The sequence below is a fragment of the Grammomys surdaster genome, unplaced genomic scaffold (genome assembly GCF_004785775.1).
Source record: "Grammomys surdaster isolate TR1022 unplaced genomic scaffold, NIH_TR_1.0 126029, whole genome shotgun sequence".
Taxonomy (NCBI): Eukaryota; Metazoa; Chordata; class Mammalia; order Rodentia; family Muridae; genus Grammomys; species Grammomys surdaster.
In genome coordinates, this window is record NW_021620842.1 from 34,341 (window position 1) to 57,323 (window position 22,983).

The 22,983-nt window shown below is 35.2% G+C and overlaps 1 protein-coding gene across 1 annotated transcript in view; it reads left to right on the forward strand.

The window, feature by feature from the left end:
- The window catches only part of Ptprd (protein tyrosine phosphatase receptor type D), a 171,931-nt gene that overhangs the window by 30,651 nt on the left and 118,297 nt on the right, over positions 1 to 22,983 (forward strand). Inside the window, exons 9-12 of the mRNA XM_028754605.1 lie at positions 495 to 585; positions 6,024 to 6,233; positions 12,798 to 12,958; positions 21,947 to 22,059. Of these exons, the coding sequence (XP_028610438.1) occupies positions 495 to 585; positions 6,024 to 6,233; positions 12,798 to 12,958; positions 21,947 to 22,059 (575 nt within the window). The remainder of the gene's footprint in view (positions 1 to 494; positions 586 to 6,023; positions 6,234 to 12,797; positions 12,959 to 21,946; positions 22,060 to 22,983) is intronic.

Here is a 22,983-nt window from a genome sequence, read left to right on the forward strand (position 1 = left end):
AATTATAAGATTATGAGTGACTTTAACACACTTTCATTTTTACTTAAATATAATACACAGGATTTTGTATATGTACAAAATAATAGATGCTTATAACACAATTGCCATATTATTACTTATCTTCATTAAAAAAAACTTTTTATTAGTGAATATTAAAAATGTTTAGTGGGTCAGTCTGAAGTAGTGGATTTCGATACAGCTTGGGTATGTCTATATCCTAACAAAAATATCTGTTTTGTTTGGGATATTTAATAATAAGCAGATAACCATGTGAAATTATCATATGAAGTCATCAAGCTCACACATTGATATCTGCCACATATTTTTTTTCATTAAACAAACAAGTGGTTAATTTTTCTTACTAAAAAATAGATGAGTCACTCGACATTCATAATTTTCCTTTCGTCTTAATGTGTCGTCTGTAAAAGATTAAAGGTTGTAACTATTTTCCCTCTTCTCTGAACTAACTGTATTGTTTCTTCATTCTTAAACAGGGGTTACTACATTATAATTGTGCCTTTGAAGAAGTCTCGTGGGAAATTCATCAAGCCCTGGGAGAGCCCTGATGAAATGGAGTTAGATGAGGTAATTGTGTCTTTGTTGTCTGTCGTCACTCTAAAGAGGACTCTCAGCACTTTGTTCAGGTCTCAGCTATGGTGTCTAGAAAACTGAGTGAAACAGTAAAGGCGGCTTGCTGTACTCTATGAATTCTATCAAAGATCCTTTTGTTTTAATTAAAAGATTACAGTGTGTTTTATCTATGTTGTCCTTTTGCTACCTAATCATTGTAACCATGATACAGAGATAGGGATGTCATTACTCTTAAAAAATTTTCTAGAGGCCTTAGTTTGTCAGTTGCCAAGGGTCTTTTAAATGCTGAATGCACTTTATAGCACACTACATTTCACCTGCTGTAGGTTATTTAGCAGATTTTCATAGAATCCTACTGACTCCCAAACATTTAGTTGCCTTACTCTCTGCTCTGTAGGTTTTCAGAGACCAAAGTGAAGTTCAGTGCAGGGGGAAAAAGGCAAAATTCTGACCAGTGAAGGAAATGTAGTATAAAATGCAGCAAACACTGAAGAGTTTGGCATCACTCCAAAGTCTTATGACGACATGATTTTAGTGCTGCTTCTTGAAACACAGACACTTTGTAAAATGGTCTGGTTTTATGAGTATGGGTATTTTTCCTGTGTGTGTGTTTATTTAGTGTGTGTGTGTGTGTGTGTGTCGGTCTGTCTGCCTGTCTGTCTGTCTGTCTGTGTTCATGGTACCTGTGGAAACTTGATCCCCTGGAACTGGGCTTACAGATGGTTGTGAGTCTCCATGTGATGCTGGGAAAGAAGTCTGTGTCCCCTGTAAGAGCAACAAGTGCTCTTAACTGGTGAGCCATTTCTCCTCCCTAGTTTGAACTTTTAAAAACAAACTATTACATACTTCTGTATTGTGCAAAACCTGATACAGAGTATTTACCTGGATCCCAAACATGACCATAGCCACCTACAGAGGCTAGGAGTCACAGTTGAAATACTACAGAGACTTTTTTTTAAACAAAATGTTCTACTTTATAAGTTCCTCCAACATCAAGATATATGAAGTTTTAATTTATGTGGTTCCTTTACAACATGATCCATATCTCATAATAATCACTTTATTTCTGTATATTTTTTCTACTTCAGATTAGTACAAAATGGGTCAAGGGCAAGGATTAATTCCCTAACTACATTACAAGTGATTGTTGATGTTTTTGTACTGTGTCTGCACAAAGGTGACAGTCTTCCAACAGAAACAAAGGGGGATGTGGGGTTGGGCTCACATCCTATGATAGATGTGTACCATCTCTACAGGTGTGCCTCATCCTTGCCTACCTATTTTATGAGTTAAATTTGTTCAGGCTCTTAAGGCTAGACAAGTTCAAGGTCAGGTCTCTGCTTGTGTCACTGTCTAGTGATTAGGTGATGTGGCTACAGTACAAAATGACACATTTCAGTAATGTGGTCACATAGCTTAGTTGTCAGTTTGCTTTCTGTCAGTTATGATGTTAGAGAAACAGGATCCTTTCTCTGAGCAGTTAGCCTCCTGTCAGCCTATAGTTCATAGCTGAGTTATAGAATTGTCATTTCCACATTTTTGTTGAAATTGGATTTTTAAATGCAAAGGTAGCTTGGAGAATCTATAAATAGTTCTACCTATTTAAAACGAGTTTTCAAAGCACTGAGATCCAAGGCAAAAGGGACATCAAATGCTTTCAATAATATGCTTTTCTTAGATGTGAAGCCATTTGATAGGAAGGAATGGAAAGTGATTCTCCTTTGCAGCCAGGTTTTAACCTCTAGAATGCACAGAAATGCTAATGGATTAAAATATAGGGCTATGTGACATTGAACTTCGTTTCAATTAAATTCCACAGGTCTCTGCTACTGATTCCCATAACAAAGGGTCATTTTAATCATCCTTTGAGTTGTGGTGCATTAATCTGTATAATAGCTTGATAAAGAACATTTTATTAATTCACAACTTTTGGGTCAGGATGGGTTGTTTCCCACTTTTCTTACTGATATAATTGAGACTACATTGCAGAATTAATGGTGGAAGAAATAAGATATGCATTGACTGGAAAATGAAAATTATTTCTGATAAAGAACTAAAGCCCTTGATATAACTTCTGGAATTATATCTAATATATTTTGTAACTGTTGTGGAGTGGATCAAACGAGAATTGGCTATGGCCCTTTCTGCTTACTCAGCCTGTGTCTGACCCTTGCATACAGAGATAGATTTTACCTGGTTGTATGACAAAACATTTTAGTAATTTTATTTTGAATTTTGTGCTGCTAGGTTTGACAAAGCAATGTGCTTTGCTTAAATGTATTTGCCCAAGTATTTTTTCAGCAAGGCCTATAGTTCACTAATTCACATTGTTGGAAATACACCAAGTAGAACGATGGCCTGATGGGATTTCCCCACATATGCCTCACATCTAGGTCCATACAAGATTTTAAAAAGGCTTTTTAAGTGAGTTACTCTCAAAATTATATTCTGAGATCGTTTTTTTTTTTGGTCTGGGCTATTAGCTGAATGATAAATTCATATACTAGAATTCCTGTTCTCAAGGTCAAACTGAGCAGAATAGGCCTTGATAGTTGTAATGAATTTTGGGCAGAATGACTCCCCAGTGTTCGTTGTATTTATTTCAGGGCAAATGAGGTAATCTGCCAAAGCTTTTCATTGCACTATTCTTCAAAGCACTGTCATAAAGTAATGAGGTCATATGTGGCTATAATTTCAGCATTGTGGCTAACTTTGGTATCATTTAAACTTACTTAATCTATTTAAAGTTTCACACTGGAAACATCCTAAAAGGGTACTCTTTGGAGACAGGGTCTTATTCCGGATTTAACTTCACCAAATGACTGCACTGAACCTAAAGAACACCAAACTGATTTAATATTTAATCCTGAGGCACTTAGTTTATGTTTTCTAAATAAACCCTAGCAAATTCTGATCTTTGGGATGATATTGATGAATAATGACAGCTGCCTATATCTGAAATGTAGGTAGGGTTTGATCAGTGAAGTAGAAGCAGGGATACAGTCACATAAACAACTGATGGTAAGTGTTTTCGATTGACCAACTTCAAAAGACTATTCATAGCATTTCTAGTGCATTTTCCCCAGAGTTATATAGACAGTCATGTACTGAACATTACCAATAACCTTATTAGTCACCTTTCAAGTTTGATATTATATTAATTATTTGGCATTATAGTTTTATAATTTGCATGTAAAAATACATTAAAAGGAAAGATGATATTCATCTATGTTAATGAAAGCAGATATACAAAAATTACCTATATGCTAACTGAATAAAAGTGATTCAAATGGTCAGCACTTAAACATGGCATTAGATTTCTTGATTTTGTGTCAAAATTAGATTATGTAAAAATTGGGTGGAAAATCTCTCATATGCATCTCTCCCATGGATGGTTTAAATTTTGTATTACCCATCAAGCCTATTCATACAGGGAACCATTCTATCATACCCACTTTTCTCACTTAGAATTGGGTGTGATTGTGATCTATTTTACATGATTATTTTGTGAAGCCAATTTATGCATCCTAAAAGAGTGTCTAGTAGCCAATAAGTTCTTACTTAAGATGCAGCCATCATCATCATTATATGTAAGCCTATGTGTGACAACAAAAGACAATTTTCTGTTCTTTCATCTGAGAAGTTGAAGCATAATTAAGTGGTCCACCTGGATGTCTACATAGATACATAAATACGTAGAATTTCAATCCACATTTGCAAAACACAGCATATCTAATCCTGTGAGCTTCTGTACATGCCTTAAATCTCATATAATTTTAGTTGAAGCAATAAGCTCAAATTTCACAGACATTTTTAGAGCACGATAAATTAAATATTATTGATATATGTCCTAGGAACAAATTATTTCATAGCTAGAAGCTTGTCTTCCACATTATTAGATTTTGAGTCAGCTATGCACATTTGTGACTCTTGGTGTAAAACACACTGTATTGCCTGTGGTTGGAGACAGAACCATTTGAATTTAGAGAAGGCCAATAATCATTTTCTTACGAGTCTTGCCTTGAGTGTGCCAGTATTTATTACTTTGGTTTTTCAAAATTTTATTTTATGAGTGTTTGCTTGCATGTGTCACTCTTCATCAAATGCATGTTGGTATCCACAGAGACAAAAAGAATATGTTAAATCCTGTGGAACTGGATGTATAAATGTTTGTAAGCCACTCTTTGGATTCTGGGAGCCAAACCTAGGTCTACTGAAAGAGCAGCCAGAGTACTGAACTGCTGAACCATCTATTTCTCCATCTCTTACCAGCATTTCTTTTAGACAAAGTAAATTTCACCAGTTTGGTTTTACTGTATTCTTTCCAACACAAAAACCAAGCAGAACAGTTTTGCTGCCCAATCTACATAAGTCCTTTAACTTTGTTTACCAGGATAAAGGTTATGTTTGTCCTCAGGTACACAGACTTTGTCCAATTTCTCCTCAGATACATCCCCCTTTCTTCACAAACATTTAAACAAAAGTTCTTTCCAAAAAGCCGCTAAACATAAAGCACTTTCCTCAAAAGTCACCCAAGACAAATAGAGGCTACTTCTCACTTAGACTCTATAAAATAACTTTGCATTGTTTTGAAATAATTCTCATATATCATTAATGAGAATTTCTTCCAAGGAAAGGCAATGAAAAGCAATAAATTACTTAAACATTAATTTTAGATTTTCTTTTTCCTTAGAAATATAAAAAGTGTGTGTTGGGGGGAGGTTCGTTCCTTCATGATATTGAAATTTATTCTTACCCATTCTACTGACCATGTCACCTGTCTATATACTTATTCCTCAGAGGTAGATTATACGAAAAGTTAATTCAGTGCTTAAAAAAAATCAAGAGTCTCTTCCAAATTGCTTAATGAAAGAGGTAAGCTGAGCCAGATGTGGAAATGAGTGACAATGACTTCTTAGAATAGGTAAATCAAAGTTATTCATTAGATTCCATGTCTGCAGACTTCAGAGAATGTAAATCACTTAAATGATCCCCTAATAAAATGGTGGCATCTTCTATAAAAATATAATATTTTCACATGTAGATAGCTTTGACTGGTTACTAACTGTGTCATGTATCTCCCATGAGACCAGGCTTTTGTGCATCAAGCTGTGCTTCTTCCTTAAACAGGATGCAATGTAGTATTGGCCTTTTGAAGAATTTTACTACTGTAGGAAATTATGTGGGCTTCCCGTGAAGGTCTAATGGCCTGTGTTTATACTCTGGTTCTTTCAAATCAGTTTAGCATCTTACCTAAGAGGAAGCAAGTGTTTGAAAATCACAATGAAGAGTCAGTTGAGTTGATCTGCTGCAGGAAAGGTGAACAAACTCTATCAGGTTCTTCCCAGTCCTAGATTAATTTCTCCTCTAAGACATCAAGAAGTTGGTTGTTTATGTTTCTTTTTTTTTCTGTTTGTCACTTTTCCCTTAAGCTGCTTAAGGAGATATCTAGAAAACGCAGAAGCATCCGTTATGGAAGAGAAGTTGAATTAAAGCCATATATTGCTGCTCACTTTGATGTCCTTCCCACTGAGTTCACCCTGGGGGATGACAAACATTATGGTGGATTTACGAACAAACAACTCCAAAGTGGACAAGAATATGTCTTCTTTGTGTTAGCAGTGATGGACCATGCAGAGTCTGTAAGTTAATTATGATGGCCTCTGTTTCCTACTCCTTTTCATTTTTACCACTGTGCATGTGTATGTGCCTTCATATACCCCCATGTATTTCTCATCAGATGTCATTAATGGAAGTAAAACATTGAGCTGCTTGTCCTTCTGGTATTATTAAACGTAATGAATGTTCTGCATAATACTACCTTATAAATAAGATCGTATCTCAGATGAAGGAATTTCCCATGTGAAGTACCAGATTGATAGAGCATAAGTCTCCAGACTTTTCTATGTAACACACAGTGTAGCATTCCCTCCATAATCTCTAAGCATCCCCCATCTTTCACTCTGTTTAAACTGATTTGCATTTTTAAAATACTGTTTTAAAGTTACATGATCCTGAAGACATTAGCTCATACGGTTTACTAGGAAACAAAAGTAGCATGTTTGAAAACATGAACTAGAGTAGTTATATAACTTATTCTCCTGTAACCATGAGTACCCAGTGCTTCTATCCAGCTTCACCAGACAGTGAATTTAGGGAAAGGTGAGTACAACCAGCCTCTTCAATTATAGGAAGTATGAGTGACTTTATCATGAAAATCCAAGAAAGTTACAGAATAATTCAATAAGAATGAGAATTTGTAAGGTACTCTAATAATAAGTTGTCTTGTTTTATGTAATTCATCTACCTCCTATGTCATTTTATGCTTCAGTTGCTCTGAATGCTTTAAATAAAAGAAAAAGGGGGAGAAACAGTAGACTGGAAGGAAGGTAGATGTTTAAAGTGGCAGTTCACATTAACATTTAATAGATTTATGCCTAACTGTGTCCTAATCAAGGCTTAAATCTGACAGGTCTGACAAGTGAGTTGAGCTGTTCTCTTTATTTGAGAAGCCCACAATTTATGAAAGGTCTGTGTATCAGGTGCTCTTCTGTACAGTAAGACCTCTCTTCAGATGACTAGAGAAATTATCCCATGGGAAAATCAGAACACAAAAGTAGCCTCATTTACCTTTGGGTGTAAATGTCATTTGATTGCCTTCCTGGAATTTCAATACATCAGGATGTTCTCTCTTATCTAGTTGAATCTTTTAAAGTAAAGTATCATCGGGGGGATGGAGTGTTAGAAATCATTTTTTCTTTAAAAATGAAATAGATACTTGAGAGGAAATTTCTTTATATAAATCTAGGAATGTTTCAGATGATGCACTTAAAACACTTAGGTAAACCACAGAATTTAGCAAAGGCTTCTCACCCAATCCAGCAGAATGGTGATAATGCCTTCCTTGGGCACTATGGAGTCTGCTGTCTCCCAAGTATTCCCATTCTTGTCCAGATGTCACCTCACTGATGAAATCTGCATCCCTCTAATTTTAACATTTCACTATCTCAAATTGCCATCTCCTGGGGTATGGGTAGCTCTCATGTCCTACTTTCTTGAAGAAAAATGACTGTTTTTTCCAATAGATGCCAGTTGCCAATAACTTCTCATCTAGGGGCGGGACATTGTTTCCCATTAGATACTACCGTGCTATGATTTTATCTTGTCTGAGATTCCATATGTCTTTCACTGCTGAATTGATATGTCTGGAAAACACTCTTTCCTTGTTGTCATCCACTATTGTAAGACTCTGGCGAGCTTTAGCTTACCAGGGACCCCTGAATTAACCACAGGGAGCCAAGAATCAATGCAAAAAGCAAGAGGAATTTATTGTCTCAACGAGTTGGGGTCATCCTGCACCCAAAGGAGAAGTGGTGACCCCAGGTGGTCCATTTGGCCAGTTTTTAATACAATTTTTAGGGCAGCAGTTGTTAGGCACAATGTGATTGGCAGAGCAGTGTGACTTTTTAAACTGATCTGTCTTTTGGGAATAAGGTGGCAAGGACCTCCCTTGTCTGTAGGTGGCAAGGGTTGGTCCTTCCTGTGGAATGTGTCTACCTGATCTGAGCCTTCCCCACCCACAGGTGGGTTCCCTCACCTGTGGTCTGAGGAATGTTAATCAGCTTCTCCCTTATAGGGGGAGCAAGTGTCCCCCTGACGGAAGTAATGTTAATTAGCCTCTCCCATCCAGAGAGACAAGTGTCCCATGACCTTTCCAAAGTTCTTGAGCTGACCTCTTCACTATCACTACGTCTTTCAGTTTTTCATGGTAAACTCTGAGCCTTGAGGACAGGGGATATAATTGATATAGATGCTCATTTAAGGCTAGTATCTTGCATGCTGACCAATCATGGGTCCTTATGTTAATCACCTCCTACAAGAAAAAGAAGTTTCTCTTATGAGAGTTGAGACATGCACTAATACATGAATACAAGGGTGACTTGTTAGGAGTCAATATACTACTGTGTTCATTTAATGGAATAATAGTAGTAGGTTCTCTCCTAGGGCGTAAAGGCTTTCTCTCTTCATGAGATCTTGATCCCAACTATGATCCATTATATTAACAATATTGTCCCTATAAGTCATGTGTGCTTGTGCCAGTATTCACTTCATAGCAGATGGTTGTGTCCAGTTTGCAGTGCCATGGTCCATTTTGGAAGCTTCACATCTCTAGACCTGATTAGTAATAATAGCTATAATTGTTCCAATTCATGGTTAGCATTTTGCAGAACCAAAAAACATGTCTCTACTGTTTTTTACCTCTTTCCTGCAACAATGAGCTTTTTGTTAATCTGTTGCCTCCTATTAAGAATATCAGAAACTGGTTTTAAATGATATAATGTTTTAATCTCTTCTATTAGTTTGTTCCACTTAGCAAATTCTACTTTCCACGAGGCTAGTATAAAATGTTATGCCTCTGCTTTTTTTTTTTAATTTTAACATAGATCTCTTTCATGACTTATGTTAGAAATTCCCATGTGCTTTTGAAAGCCCATCTTTACATTTCAATTGTGACTGAGCATTTTGATTATTACCTCAACATCAATTAAGATTAGCCAACAAAATGGACGGGATCCTACCAAAACAAACATATATATTCTTTGATATATAAGCTCAATCCCCAGTTCTTTATGCAAATTATTATGTAATATATGTAATATTTACAAATCATGCATACATGTACATATATACATACATATATATCCGTGCTCCAAGACTTCCTCCTTCCTTTTTCTCTTGCTTTCAGTTACATCTCAGAAAGTTCAAAAAATACACTGAGTTTTCATCTGTTTGATAAATAGAAAATCTTGAAAGTCTTTTTAACCTCTCTTCTGGGAAGTAAATAAAATAGAAAGCAATAGTAAAGTTCAGGTATGCAGTGGAGCATGTTCTCTGTTGATCTTGTACTGAAATTCAAAATATGTGCCTTAAGTACGTTTGTGAAAAGGAGGTTAAAAACTTAACTAAATTTGCTTATCTTGAACAAATTATATCCATTCATGTCTTAGCATTCTCAGTCTCTTGAAAGGATGAGGGTTTTTTTTTTTTTTTTGATTGTCTCATTTACTTTATTCAGCAAAAATTTGCTGAGAACTTTCTAAATACAATGTAGAATGCTAGCCACTTTGAACAAATAAACACAAAGAGCATATATATCCCAAATCTTCCAGGAATTTACTTTCATCTCAGAAAACAAAATATATGTACACAATTTTTAAAAATAGAATCTCTTGAAGGCCATTAAACAAGAAATGAATGACTAAATAAAATTGTTCTGTTCTTATCCGGTTCTTGTTAGGATTGAATTCCTCCAGTGAACAAGGCAGTGTGTAAGCAGGTCCTTAGAAAGTAGTTGTATTTTAGGAGCTAAATGTTATAGAACTTGCAAATATGTTAATTAGCAGGGATAGAACATTTAGGATGCAGCAACAAAACTCACTGTAATAGAATTGTTAAATATGATAAGGATGTTTAAAGTAAAAGTGCTAAAGCTTCTGGTAACTATAGTAAGGTATCCAGACGTCCTAGAGATATTAACAGAAAGCCTCTCAAAGGCTTGGCAGTTCTAATTAATAAAATGCAGACTTTGGGTATGGACAAGAGAGAATGAATGAAGTTCTAAAAAAAAAAAAAAAAGTGGTGTCTTTGAGACCAACAGTTTGACCTTAGGTTACTAACAAAGTCAAACCTGTAGACTATTTTCACAGTGAAAACTTAGGGAAGTGTGAGTCAAAACAAAGGGAAGGGAAGCTCTTCATTTGAACCTGAATGCCCAGGCAACTGAAAGTAAAAGCTCTGTTATGCTGGGCCAGAAAGTCAGTCAGTGAGTTCACAGGGCTCATTAAATTTGAAAGATTAGGAAGGAGCTGGTGAAATACAGAATCAAGAATGTCAGGAAGGGAGTTAGTTATTAAGTCTTGCTCAACTGAGGCAAGTCTAAAAGATACTTTAAACCCAAGGTCTGAAGAAATACAATTAGATTTAGTAAATGAGAAAATAACAGTACAGGTCACAGTTATAAGTGAAAACAGATGCGTAAGAGGAAGGAGACACCTGGAGCCAGTGGGTGTAAATTGAGTTGTGGACTAGAAAAATAAAACAGAACTTAAAAGGGCAGAGTCAAGAAAATGCTTCATTTTAAATGGGACAAAATAGACAGAAATAGGACATTACAGAACCAAAGCCCATTCTTTACAAAGTAACTGAGTTTTGAAGATATGTGATAGAGTTCCTTCTGGAGAAAGCATATGAACTTCTAATTGGTTGGCTGTCATAAGTAGAAGCTACTAAATCCCTCTAAATTTGAATAATTTTTGTTTTCAAAAGCTGTGTAATCCAATCCATTAATCTTAATATCTAATTTAAATATTAGCATTCATTTTTGTAACTGTAGACTTAAACGCCCTGAAAATGTAGAGTGCTGAGAAGGGCTGGTGTGGTCTAACTTTGCATTAGACATTAGTTTGGTTTCCTAGAGAAATGTTTGCCATTTCTGTGGGAAATCTCTATAACTTCATGAAATGGATTGTCTCATGTCTAAGATCTTTAAACTACAGTGGTTCTGATTTCAGAGTATTCCTGCTTACTCAATGGAATGTTTCCTTAGGTTTTCACAGTCCTAACTCAAAAACCTGTAAGATAGCCTGAAATCAATCAAAATTGTTTGGATTTCAGATCCAGGACTCACAGTTTTTTAAACTAATTCTACTATTTCAGTTCTACTATCTTTATTTTTACATAACAATTAAGATATTACCACAACATAAATGCTCATTGAATGTTTTTAAATGCTTTTTAAAAATCTTTATTTTGACATTAATATTATTACATTATTTTCCCTCTTTCAACCCTCAATGTTCTCTCCTTGCTCTCTCTCAAATTCATGACCTCATTTCTTTCATTGTTTTCAAGTGTGTGTGTGTGTGTGTGTGTGTGTGTGTGTGTGTGTATTCCTAAATATATAAATACAACCTCCTCAGTCAGTATAATATTACTTGTATGAATATGTTTTCAGAGATGACCATTTGATATAGAATGTCCATCTGGTATTGGCTAACCAATTTGTGTGCTCTTTCATAGAAAACATGATTTCTCCTCCTCTCAACATTCCTTAGTTACTTTTAATAATTTTTACAGAGTACAAACCTTATAAGATTCCCCCTTCTACATTAACATGTCTATTGATGTCATCTTTATTCATTTGGGTCTCGTATTAGACAGCTATATTAGTAGAATTTCATGAATGGAGTTTCTCTGCCTTGTAAAGGGAACACTATCTCATAGAAACTAACTGTTCCTCTGTCTATTACACTAATTCTGCTCCCTCTCCAACAGTGATCCCTGTGTTTTAGGTGCAGACATAGTGTTGCAGACATATCAGTTGAAAATGTTATAGAAACTCTTTCAAAATCTGTGGTGTCCCTAGCTGCAGATTGTTAGCTAGGTTTCCAGTACCAGGTATGTTTCTCTCTTTATGAAGAGGTCTTAAGTCCAGTTCAAGTATTGTTGGTAACTACCAAAGTATCTGTGCTACTACTGTATCCTTAGAGGTATCATGCCATGTTGGTTCCTGTGCTTCATCGGCATCACATCTGGATGGGAATATTGATTATTTCCCTCCCTTAGAAGCTTCCCTCCCGTAGAAACATCTGGTACTATGAATATTATTCTTCAAGGACTAGAGTTTCAAGTCAGATCCAGCTCATGTACTCTGAGTCTCATGTCTTTAGTACATGTGTCTTTAGAAACTGGAACTTACAGTCCACCTCTAAGAGACATCCAAGGGCAACAGCATTTCAGGAAACTTCCTGGATAACCACCAGCAAGAACCCAAAAGAAGGCTTCTTATGACTTGTTGGGGATTTTCTTAGAAAGACTGACTAAGCTTGCTCATTGGTATTTTAGACTTCATAAAATTATATTTGTAAATTCTATGAACAAAATACATTTGAAGTCACACCATTTAAAATGATTTTGTTATATATATATATAATTTCTATCATTGTAAAATATCCTTCTTCATCTCATACATGTGTGGTTTTATTTGCTTCCTTTTAACCCATCTGTCTTTTCCCAGTTTTTCTCCAGCAATATGATGTTATCAGCCTGTCATCAAATGCATATCATTATATTTTCTCTCATCTTAGTGCTTAAGATACCTTTCAGAAAGACATTATCTAACTAAAATGGACTCTGCTTATCCTCAGAAGATGTATGCAACCAGCCCATACTCCGACCCTGTTGTGTCAATGGATCTGGATCCACAGCCAATTACAGATGAAGAGGAAGGCTTGATATGGGTCGTAGGTCCTGTTCTTGCGGTGGTGTTTATCATCTGTATTGTGATTGCTATTCTTCTTTATAAAAGGTAGGCCTGCTCTATATTTTAATTGTGACTTTGAAGACTACTTTGACTTAGTAGAATAAATTATATTCTTGTGGTTGTGTGGTAGATATTATATATTTTAAGACTGCCCAGTAACTATTATTGGAAAACATGCTTTTGTCATGCCTAAAACAAGCTGAGATGATTAAGCTAATGGTATGGTCTTTTAATTGTAAGCATCCACTCTCTCAGCTTCCATCTTCTGTGATGCACTGTGATGACCAGTTTTCATGATAGCAAGATATTAGTACCACCTAAACAGCCCATTCTATGTAAGCTTTAATTTGGGTTTTAGATGTTCAGGTTTCATAAATCTAATGTGCACCTGGGCTAAAATGTTTCCTTATATTTATCTCTTATGATTTAACAAATACAACTGAATGGTTTAAGGATTTTTTAAAAAGAAAAGAAAAAAAGAATGAATTCCTTCCCATTTTTTTCTGAATCTTATTCCAAATATTCACTATTAAATTTACATCAGTGTTCAAGAAGGGGTGATCAGAAAGTGTTGACTTCTAATTGAAACAAATTGTAACCACAGTCCTCAGATGTCTCAGTACCACCCTGATTAGCATCTTGTCATTTCTACCCTTATTCCCTTGTGCTTATGTTCATAGAATAGGCTTGTTTTTTTCTTCATCATCTTTAATTCTTCTCCGACAAACTCTGTAAGGATGTATTCTATTCATTCTACATGGAGAGAAAGTTGAAATGATTAAAGACATAGCAGACCTCATAATCATGATTCATTAAGTTGCCTATTCTGTCTTGGGGTTAAGAAGAAGGAGATAAATATGCCTAGTTATCCATCCAGATCACTGCCACCATGAAATTTATCAAGCTTTAGAATAATAGAGAATCAGTGGTCAATGACAGAATCTGCTCTTAGTTGATGGTTTGAGTCTTCTCATACCAATCCTCATCTTAGCAGTGTGCATCTTATGGAGGCTGTTGTATTTTCTCACCTATCTTCTGTATACAACACAAAAGTAGGAGAAAGGTGATACTCATGTATTCTAAGTAATTTATGAATCCTATGTAAGCCAAAGCTGCAGTTGGTTCTCCTCCCTGTATGTCAGTTACAGGTAATAACCTAAAAGACAGAATAGATTTTATAAAAATCTAAGTTACATCCCGGGGGTAGTGGAAAATACCTTGGAAGCGAGGCAAGCAGACCAGCCTGATCTACAGTGCAAGTTCTAGGACAACCAGCTAGAGAAACCCTGTCTTGAAAAAATTAGACTTCTTATTATTATCTGGATGATACTTATCCAAATGGTCACATCCTAAACTGGAATTTGGCCATAAAAACAACAACTACAACTACAACAAAAAGCAACAACAAAAACATCAACAAAAATAAAAAACTTGTTCAAGGTCCATTTCTAGGCCAGGTCATGTGACATTTCTTATATTCAAAATGAACAGAATGCATGAATCATTTTCAGATCATGTTTTATTATGATATGTGAGGCAATTAGTAAGTAATCATATTGTATGTATAAGCCAATTATATAAATGTATAAATTATGAACCATAACCTTGATAAGTTTTAAAAACTATAATGACATTTTCCTTGATTCATCTACATATGCTCGAAAAAAAAAACAGCTCATTTATAATTTTCCCTAATCCTGCAAGAGGAAGTATCTTATTTAGGTTTCATGTCTCTGTTAAATGAGTTGCATTTTCGTATGTGCACATGTGAGCATCGTCTAATGTGATTGTTGGAAAATGCATACATCCTCGAATGCTAAGTATATTTAGCTAGCCATCTGAAGGCCATGGAGCATTTCTGAAATAGAAATGCTTGCTTCAGCACTAAAACATGTTCCTGACTTGAAATTTAAGTAGACTCAACAACCCTCAACAACCTTCTTCATTTTCATGAGGCAGTTCAAGAAGAAATCTGTACTCATTGAATGGTGTCTTTTATAGCTTAGATACTGAGCAGAGTTAATTATATAATCTCTACTTCACTCCCTCTTTTAGGTGCCTTTCACAATATATATATATATATATCTCAAAATGAAGGTATTGTTGCTATTACTATAATTAAGAAAATATTAACATTTTATATCCTTATGCAAATAATGTTCAAAGACCTCAATGGCATAAGCCAGAATGGGGCCACACTGACTTGAAAATTACGTTTACCAAATACACCTGCCCCTAGCATGATCACTTGTGAAAGAGTCAGTCGCCATAGATGGGTTGCCATATTAATAAGTGTATTTTACCCAGCGACTTGAGGCTTTGAGAAATTCTCTTACTAATCATATTGATGTGAGAAAAGGACACTATTTTATGTTACTCTATTAATTTTAATTTTTTATTCTCTTAATTTTTATATCTAGAATATACTGATAACCAGTGACAAAAAAGTATCACTGAAACTTTGTAAGGGCTCTAAACCATGTACTGACTCTGAAGAATATTAAACTTCAATTGGTAGATTTACAGTGTTACAAATACTTCTTACTAGGATTTCTTTGTAAAGACTTTCATAATTCATTCATCCAGTGACTCAACATATAAATTCATAAATGTGATGCTAACAAAGCCTAGGAAAACACTGGGATATAAATCAGGAGCCCTGTGGTCAAGGTCAACTTCTACAGATGAAGTGCTAGAAAGTCTGGCCAACACCACAACGTCATTATTTACTAAGAAAATAAATGAACTAGAGAAGTGAGTTTTTTTTAATAATACTATTCCATAATCTGAGAACATAAAGAAGTAATAGGAATGGTCTTATATTATTTCTACTTTATATGTATATGTGTTTGTCTAATAGTGATGTATAGACCCAGCTTCCCATAATCCATCTACCACTGACAGTTAAAAGTCATCAGGCCACTCATTTCTTCCACATCCATCTACTCTGCACAGCTGCATATATAAACTTATTAATTAGTTCTAATATGTCTTGAAAATTACTTATATAGAAAGTAAATATTTTTAAATAAAATATTAACTTTATGCAAAAATATCTCAAGACGATAGTAGATTTTTCTGTGTGGCACGGTGTAGGAAATATCCTGCAGAATATGAGGCAAGAGAAATGCAAGCATACTATTACCAGAAATAGTACCTTTGGATATGCTAGTTGTAGCCCATGAAGTAAGAAAATTCCACCCTTTTTCTCTGTTGCTTATGTGTGTAAATCATGAGGTAGATCCGAAAAAACAACTAATTTTAGCTTTTTCAGCTATTCTCCTGTTTTAGCACCAAGTTACAGGTGTTTCTGAATGATCATCAGTATATCATTACAGCCATTATACCTCATAAAGAAATCTAAGCCAATGCTCAGCACAGAGTTAAGGCTGCTTGTCTCTGCCTCCCAGCACACAGCAGCCTACCCTGCCTGGAGTCCCGTTCTTCATTCCTGGCCACTCCTCCTATCTTGATCATCTCCTGCTATGACTAAGCTCCTTCCTCTCCTCCCTCTGTTTAGGCTATTCTTTGGCTTCCTCCTATGGGCTTGAAGTTCTAGTTATGGATGATAGAACTGTAGCATTTCTATAATTGCCCATTATCTTATCTTGACTCTTATTTCTCATTGACACCCAAGTACCCACAACAGAGCTACATTGAATAAATGCCCTTATACATGTTCAATAATATTAAAGTTATTTTTCTCCAGCTGTTTATTCTATTACTGTCAGTTTCATCTTGCCCTATGATATAAATTTACCTGATTTTCAGGCCTTCAAAAGTGAATGTTTAAACAGATCTGAATACACATTCAGCCATATCAAGCCATCTGGTAGAAGTGTTCTGTTAGTTAACTCTCCATCCTTTCATGTAAATTCTCAAGAAGCCTTTCTCTTCCACCCGGAGATTACCTACACCTCAGTCTCTGATAAACTCATTGGTTAAAAAGTAAGAGAGAAAGGTTGGGTTTTTACTTGTTTGACTGTTTGTTATTTTTGAATTCAGGACGCTAGGTAAATCACTTTACATTTAAGAATAGAAAGAACTAAACAAAGTAAGTGTGACATCATTGTCATCATTCACTGTGTGTGTTTATACAGATAAATGTGAATTTTTTATTTTCTTTCATTGAGCAGTGGACTGCCTTGTCTGTAGTACCCGTTGTCTACAACACAAATCACTTTATCTGTTGCCTTCAAATGAATATTGTTCAGATTACTTCTTTCTGGAAAACATTTGCATACTTTAATAGTCACTATATCATCACAGGTGGAAGCACCTATGAGTGACCAGTGGATGTGTTTGCAGAAAGTAGCACTCTCATGAGGAAATGTCTTGTCTTTTCAATGGCTAGAAATAAGATGCTCCCGTGAGTTAGCTGTAAAGAAGGGTCATGCACATTGGATTTATAATCACAAGTATTATGTTTTCCAAGACTTAAAATATAATTCATCCATTATTATAAAAAAGATTCATGATTGCCTTACTTTTCAAGAAGTGTTGGAAAAATTATTTCTGCTACTGTATTTCATTGTGGTATAATGTTCCAATGTTCAAAATTTTATGTAGATCAATGCAATTTACAGAATTTCATATCAGTAAAGTAATGAACATAGTTCTTAGCAGAAGACTTTATGGTTATGAAATTCTGTTGTATTTTCATTAAGAACATTATTCGTTTTCCTGAGTTATTAAAAATTGAATTTCTTGGTCATCATACTTGCTGAATTAATTAATTAATTTTTGCAGCAATTTTTGATAAATAATAAGTAAAAGTGCCATTGAAAGCCATGCATTCTTTATTCAGTGATAGTCTCATGGCCTCCCATTACTCATGATTAGAGGCCTGTAAACATTTTGATGCACTATTGTTTAATAATACATCTGAGTTATGTGTCTCTGCTTGTGAGCACTACTTTTGAAAACTTTTGGTTGTCATGGTTACTCTTGTTACCATTGGCCAACTAACATTAAGCCTTTCTTTTTTTTTTCCTTTTTTTATTTTTTATTTATTTTATTTATTTATTTTGTGCTGCATTATATGGAGCAGTAAACCTGACAGGTGAGGAATAGAGACTAAACCCTTTCCTTGCTCAGTAGGGAAAAAGTAAGATAAAGCTAGCCTTGAGTTGATGGTCCCACCTAGCAAGTGGAAGCTGGACAGAGCCTACACACAGGTGACAATTTGGATACTAAAATGATGGTTAGGGATATATTTTGTCTTTATGAGAAGAAAACAATGTATTTCATTAACATTGAATTTAGAAACTAGTAAAGCAAGTCTCTGAGTTTCATGTTCAGGGGTAAATGAGTATTTGTGTGTATTAATGTGTCTGCAGGTTGGAAATGTGAATTGTCCTTTAGACCTTTTGTTTTGTTTGTTTGTTTGTACCTCTTAGTGAACACTCTTACCAAATCCAATATTACTCCCATGTCACACAGCCTCGATTAGCAATAATGGTAATAACAATAGCTAAAATATACTTGATGATGAACCCAGACTGCTCTCTTTTTTAACCCATGTACACACACCTGCGCAAAGGCACACATATCTCTTGATGGAAATACTTGATTAAAATTCATCTAAAAGAAGTATCTCAGAGGTTACTGCTGTCCTGCCCACAGTACACTCAGTGGCTTTTGGTGTGTGGTACCTATGACAGCAACCCTGGAATCATTATTCCCCAAGATTTTCCAGAAATATAACTTCCAAATTATCACCTGAGACAACTAAATCTAAAGGTCCCAGCTTTGACACAGCATCCTATGTTTTAAAGAGCTCTCACAGTTGGTGTTTGCACACACTTAACTGCGTTGCTTTCTCTAAGATCACCCTGTGCTGGCCAGAAGGCCTGCATTATGAAATTTTGTGGCAGGACTGTTAAAAATTCTAAGAGAAGGTCTTCTTTTGTGGACACCATGAGTAACCATTAATACAGCAGAAAAATTCAAACATTTTTGTGTCAGCCCAAAAACACAGCCCTTTGAAGCTACTTCTTGTTCTCTGGTTCCGTTGTAACTATGCAGGCACTTTACAGTTTATACTTCCTTCCTGTTGTACTTGTGTTAGAGAGTCTGACCGAAACTTAAGACATCATCTTCTTTTTCATTCATGAAAGAAATGAGAAATTGGTCTGTAGCTGAAACTCATTAGATCGATTTGAGCATGTAATTAGGGACATGAAAACAGCAAAGTCGGAACTTTCTTTACGTACTAAGAATAAAGCTTTTATAGAAGGAGTTGAATTCAAAACCCGTTTTCACACTGTGAATACAATCTTCTAAGCAAATTTAGTTTGCTCTGACATCCTTCCTCAATGGGAGCCATGTAAATGGGAATGTCATGTGATCGTTTGGTTTTCCCTTAATTACACAATTTCTCTGTATGGCATATACTTGTCATTTTAAGAAGTAAACTGGATGTAGAATTTGATAACTTTAATAGGAAAACAGTAGTAGGTACATTTGAATGTTTCTGGTCACTGTTCTATGTAGTTTTTTAATTGAAAATTAAATGATGGAACCTTGGAAAATTGTCCACAAATTCCTATGGCTCACATTCATGCTAGGCTGGGTATAGACTATTCCATTCTCTTCATAATTTAGGATCGGAGATTAAAAAAAAATGAACTACTTAGAATGGTTACTGATCATAATGAATACTGTTTCTTCCTACTCTTCCTTAGACATACTTTGTGTGCTTGAAAATCTCCAATTTTAATAAATAAGTATCTACTAATAGAATGGTTATAGGCAGCCATAATAATGCCTTTGATTTTCATTGAAACAAAGCTAAAACAGTCTCTGATCTTGGGGGTCATCTCATTTGAGCAGTCGTAGTAAAAAGAAGTTAGCTATTAGATGTCCTGAAGCCCATTTCTATCCATCATGAACCACAATTACATGGAATGTATGATTTGTAAGTAATTTTAATCCCTTACTATAATCTTTTTAAAGCTTCTATTCTAACAATGGGTGTAATTTCCAACTTTCCTACTACAAAAAAATGCTGAATTTCCTTAGAGAATGTTCTCTCAGCATAGCCAATGTCACTCAGCCTGGCCTCTGGCAGAAAGATAAGGAGGCTGTTCGATAATTCTCTCAAGAGTAATGCAGTTTCCTTGCCTAAATATTTCTAATTCTGTTTTCTACACCCTTGAATAAATAGCAACAGAGTTATTTAGGAACAGAAGAAAGGTGCAGGTTTTAGTCATTAGGTCTGGCGCATCAATAAACAAGTGTGCCTACTTCCCACAAAGGCCCAAGCCTGGGAAAAGAACTCATATATGGCATAAAAAGACAAGCTATGGGTTTCCTCTGAGATCAACTGGTTAGCTGGACTCCTTTACATTTATTAAGCAATGGAAATGTAGCATCTTCAACAATAAAAAAAAGTCTCAAGATTATGAGACTGATACCCATTGCATGATTGCAGTGACATTTGCTACTCTGAAATTGATCAACCAGTCTTTCTTTTCATATGTGTTCTAAGCCCTTGTCTTCTTTTTCATTGCTCTCACCAATCTTCCAATTCCTCTGTTCCTTTGTTTTTCTATTCCATGTAACTGGAGGTGCCAATATTTTGGGCATAATTTAGAATCAGCATACTCCTCAGATTGACAGTATGGCTTGACTTGGTAATACTTCTTTACTAAAGCTGTCCATGACACCCTTAGTTAGGGAGATAAAGTCCTGAGATAGGTTAATCCAAGGTACATAAAGAGCAAGGTGCTTAATAGGACTCATCAAAGAAAATGCATTGCATCAAGGATATTTCACTAGTACATTGAATTTATGTTAATCAAGTGCACATCCTCTTTGTGTCAGTCTGCCCTTTATTTTATAAAGATGAGTAAAAAATAAAGCAAAGATTTTCTGGCTGATCTAGATATGGCAAGAACAATGCTTACTAGTCATGTATACCACAGTCATATGAAAAAAAAATACAAGAATACATAAACACATTGAACCACATATTTTCCAAAAGAAGAATGTTTTTGCTTTGAGCAAGGATGAGATGCTATAATTTCTATGATAGCATGGAGACTTCTGGTATCATTATTTAAAGAAGGCAATCTGAAAAAAATGCTTCCATTTGCTACATGGAGTTCTCATCTAACTCTCTAAAAGAAATTGTTTGGGTTTGGAAGAAAATGGATAGATGAATTTTATGGAAAAATCCCACATTTCTTACTTAAAACTTTGTTTAAATTCCATTGTGGCAGTTTAAGAAAGTGTATCTAATTAGGTCAGCATTGAAAGAGGGAAAAGGTGAATTATGTGAAGAATCACCTTGGTAGAAAAACTTACTGTCTTGAATAATCATCACAAGAATTGGCAATTCTATAAAACCAAATTAATTTTTCTTGTCTTTCTGTGATTGATTGCCATTAACAAAATAATAAGGATTGTTACATAATACCACTGTATACAGCCACTATTTTCATTTTTCTTCGAATGTGAGAAAGGGAGGAGACATTTGTCTTTTGTGGTCCTGACTCTCTCCTGTGCATTTAGGATAACAAAAGTTTAGACATGCATTTACTTCAGTTACCGCAATAGATCTAGTCATCAGTTACATATTTTAAAAAGAGAGAGAAAGAATCAGGGAAGGTAGAATGAGTTGTTTACTTTGAGGTCAGACAATTTTCTTATGGTAAAATGTTACTTTTGTCTTCTAGAGGCATAGAATTCTATTCACCACAAATACTACTAGTAGACAGGATTTCTGAGCAAGTCTAGTAACACCTTAACAGTGCTCCTTGCAAACACAAATGCAGATGACCTGAATTAATTATTTAGTCCCCCAAACTGAAGAGGTCATCCAAATTGGCAAAACTTGTGAGACTGAGGAGCCACTATAAGCTAACAGGAGAACACCTGAACATGGTCACAAAGTTCTTTATCCACAAAGCTGTCCAAGAACATTGAAACCAGTGTTGAGGAAAAACTAATGTAAGGAATAGTTGATTGGTTAGTTCTTTGTTTGTTTTACTTGTCTCACATCTTAAATCTTGATTTTGTCCCCTACAGGAAAAGGGCAGAGTCAGAGTCCAGAAAGAGCAGTTTACCAAACAGTAAGGAGGTCCCTTCACACCACCCAACAGACCCAGTAGAGCTGAGGCGCCTTAACTTTCAAACACCAGGTAAGTGGTCACTTCACTTGTCACAATGTCATAGTCCAGTTGACATTGTCCTGAGAAATGATATATCACTCAATTTTGAGTTATTTTGTCCATCTTAATTGTTTGCTTTAATATTGTTGGCATACACATATATGTACAGTAGAGAGGAATTTAAGTACTTTGTGAAATCTGAAGTGGGATGGGAACAAGAAAGATGCATCATTTGTCCTAGTATTTAAAAAAGTATCTCACTTTAATGGGAGGTACACAACTGGCTTTTCATCTTATAAAGTAAATACATGAGTAAATAGATGGATGTGGAATTTGTTCTCATTGGGATATTTATTTCATGATTGATATCTATGTTTATGGTACCATAAAAGAAGAATGGAGGAAGTGAAGACAGGAAGAAAAGAAAGACAGGGGAGATAATTAGAGAAGAGAAAGAAAAGGATGAATGGATGGACGGAATAAACAATTTCATGTCTTTTAAATTTTTAATTGTACTAAATTTCACTGAACAATGTGGGTTTCATGCTATAGAGACATTTGAATAAATTGAGATATAAAATTACTTTTTTATAAAATAAAGAACATTAAGTGCTTCAACAGAGAAAATACACTATTCTGATGAGGCGTAGTTTTGTAATAATATTACTTGAAGACTAGTTCTACTCTGCTTTCTTCTGACCAAACTGTTTATGTCAATCAAATGTCAAATATCAAATGGTAGAGAGAACTAAAAACATCACACTGAGCAGTGCTGTTGTAATACCTTCCCACAGTGAGCAAAACATCGAACTAGAAAGTCTTTGGGATTAAAATTTGGTTGTAGTAATACACCCCACACTGCTGGCAGAGTTCTTTTGCTTCTAATTAATGTCTGAATGCTGTAACTCCCAGTGTGATGCACTGTAGGTATTAAACTGCACATTCTCAGTGAAT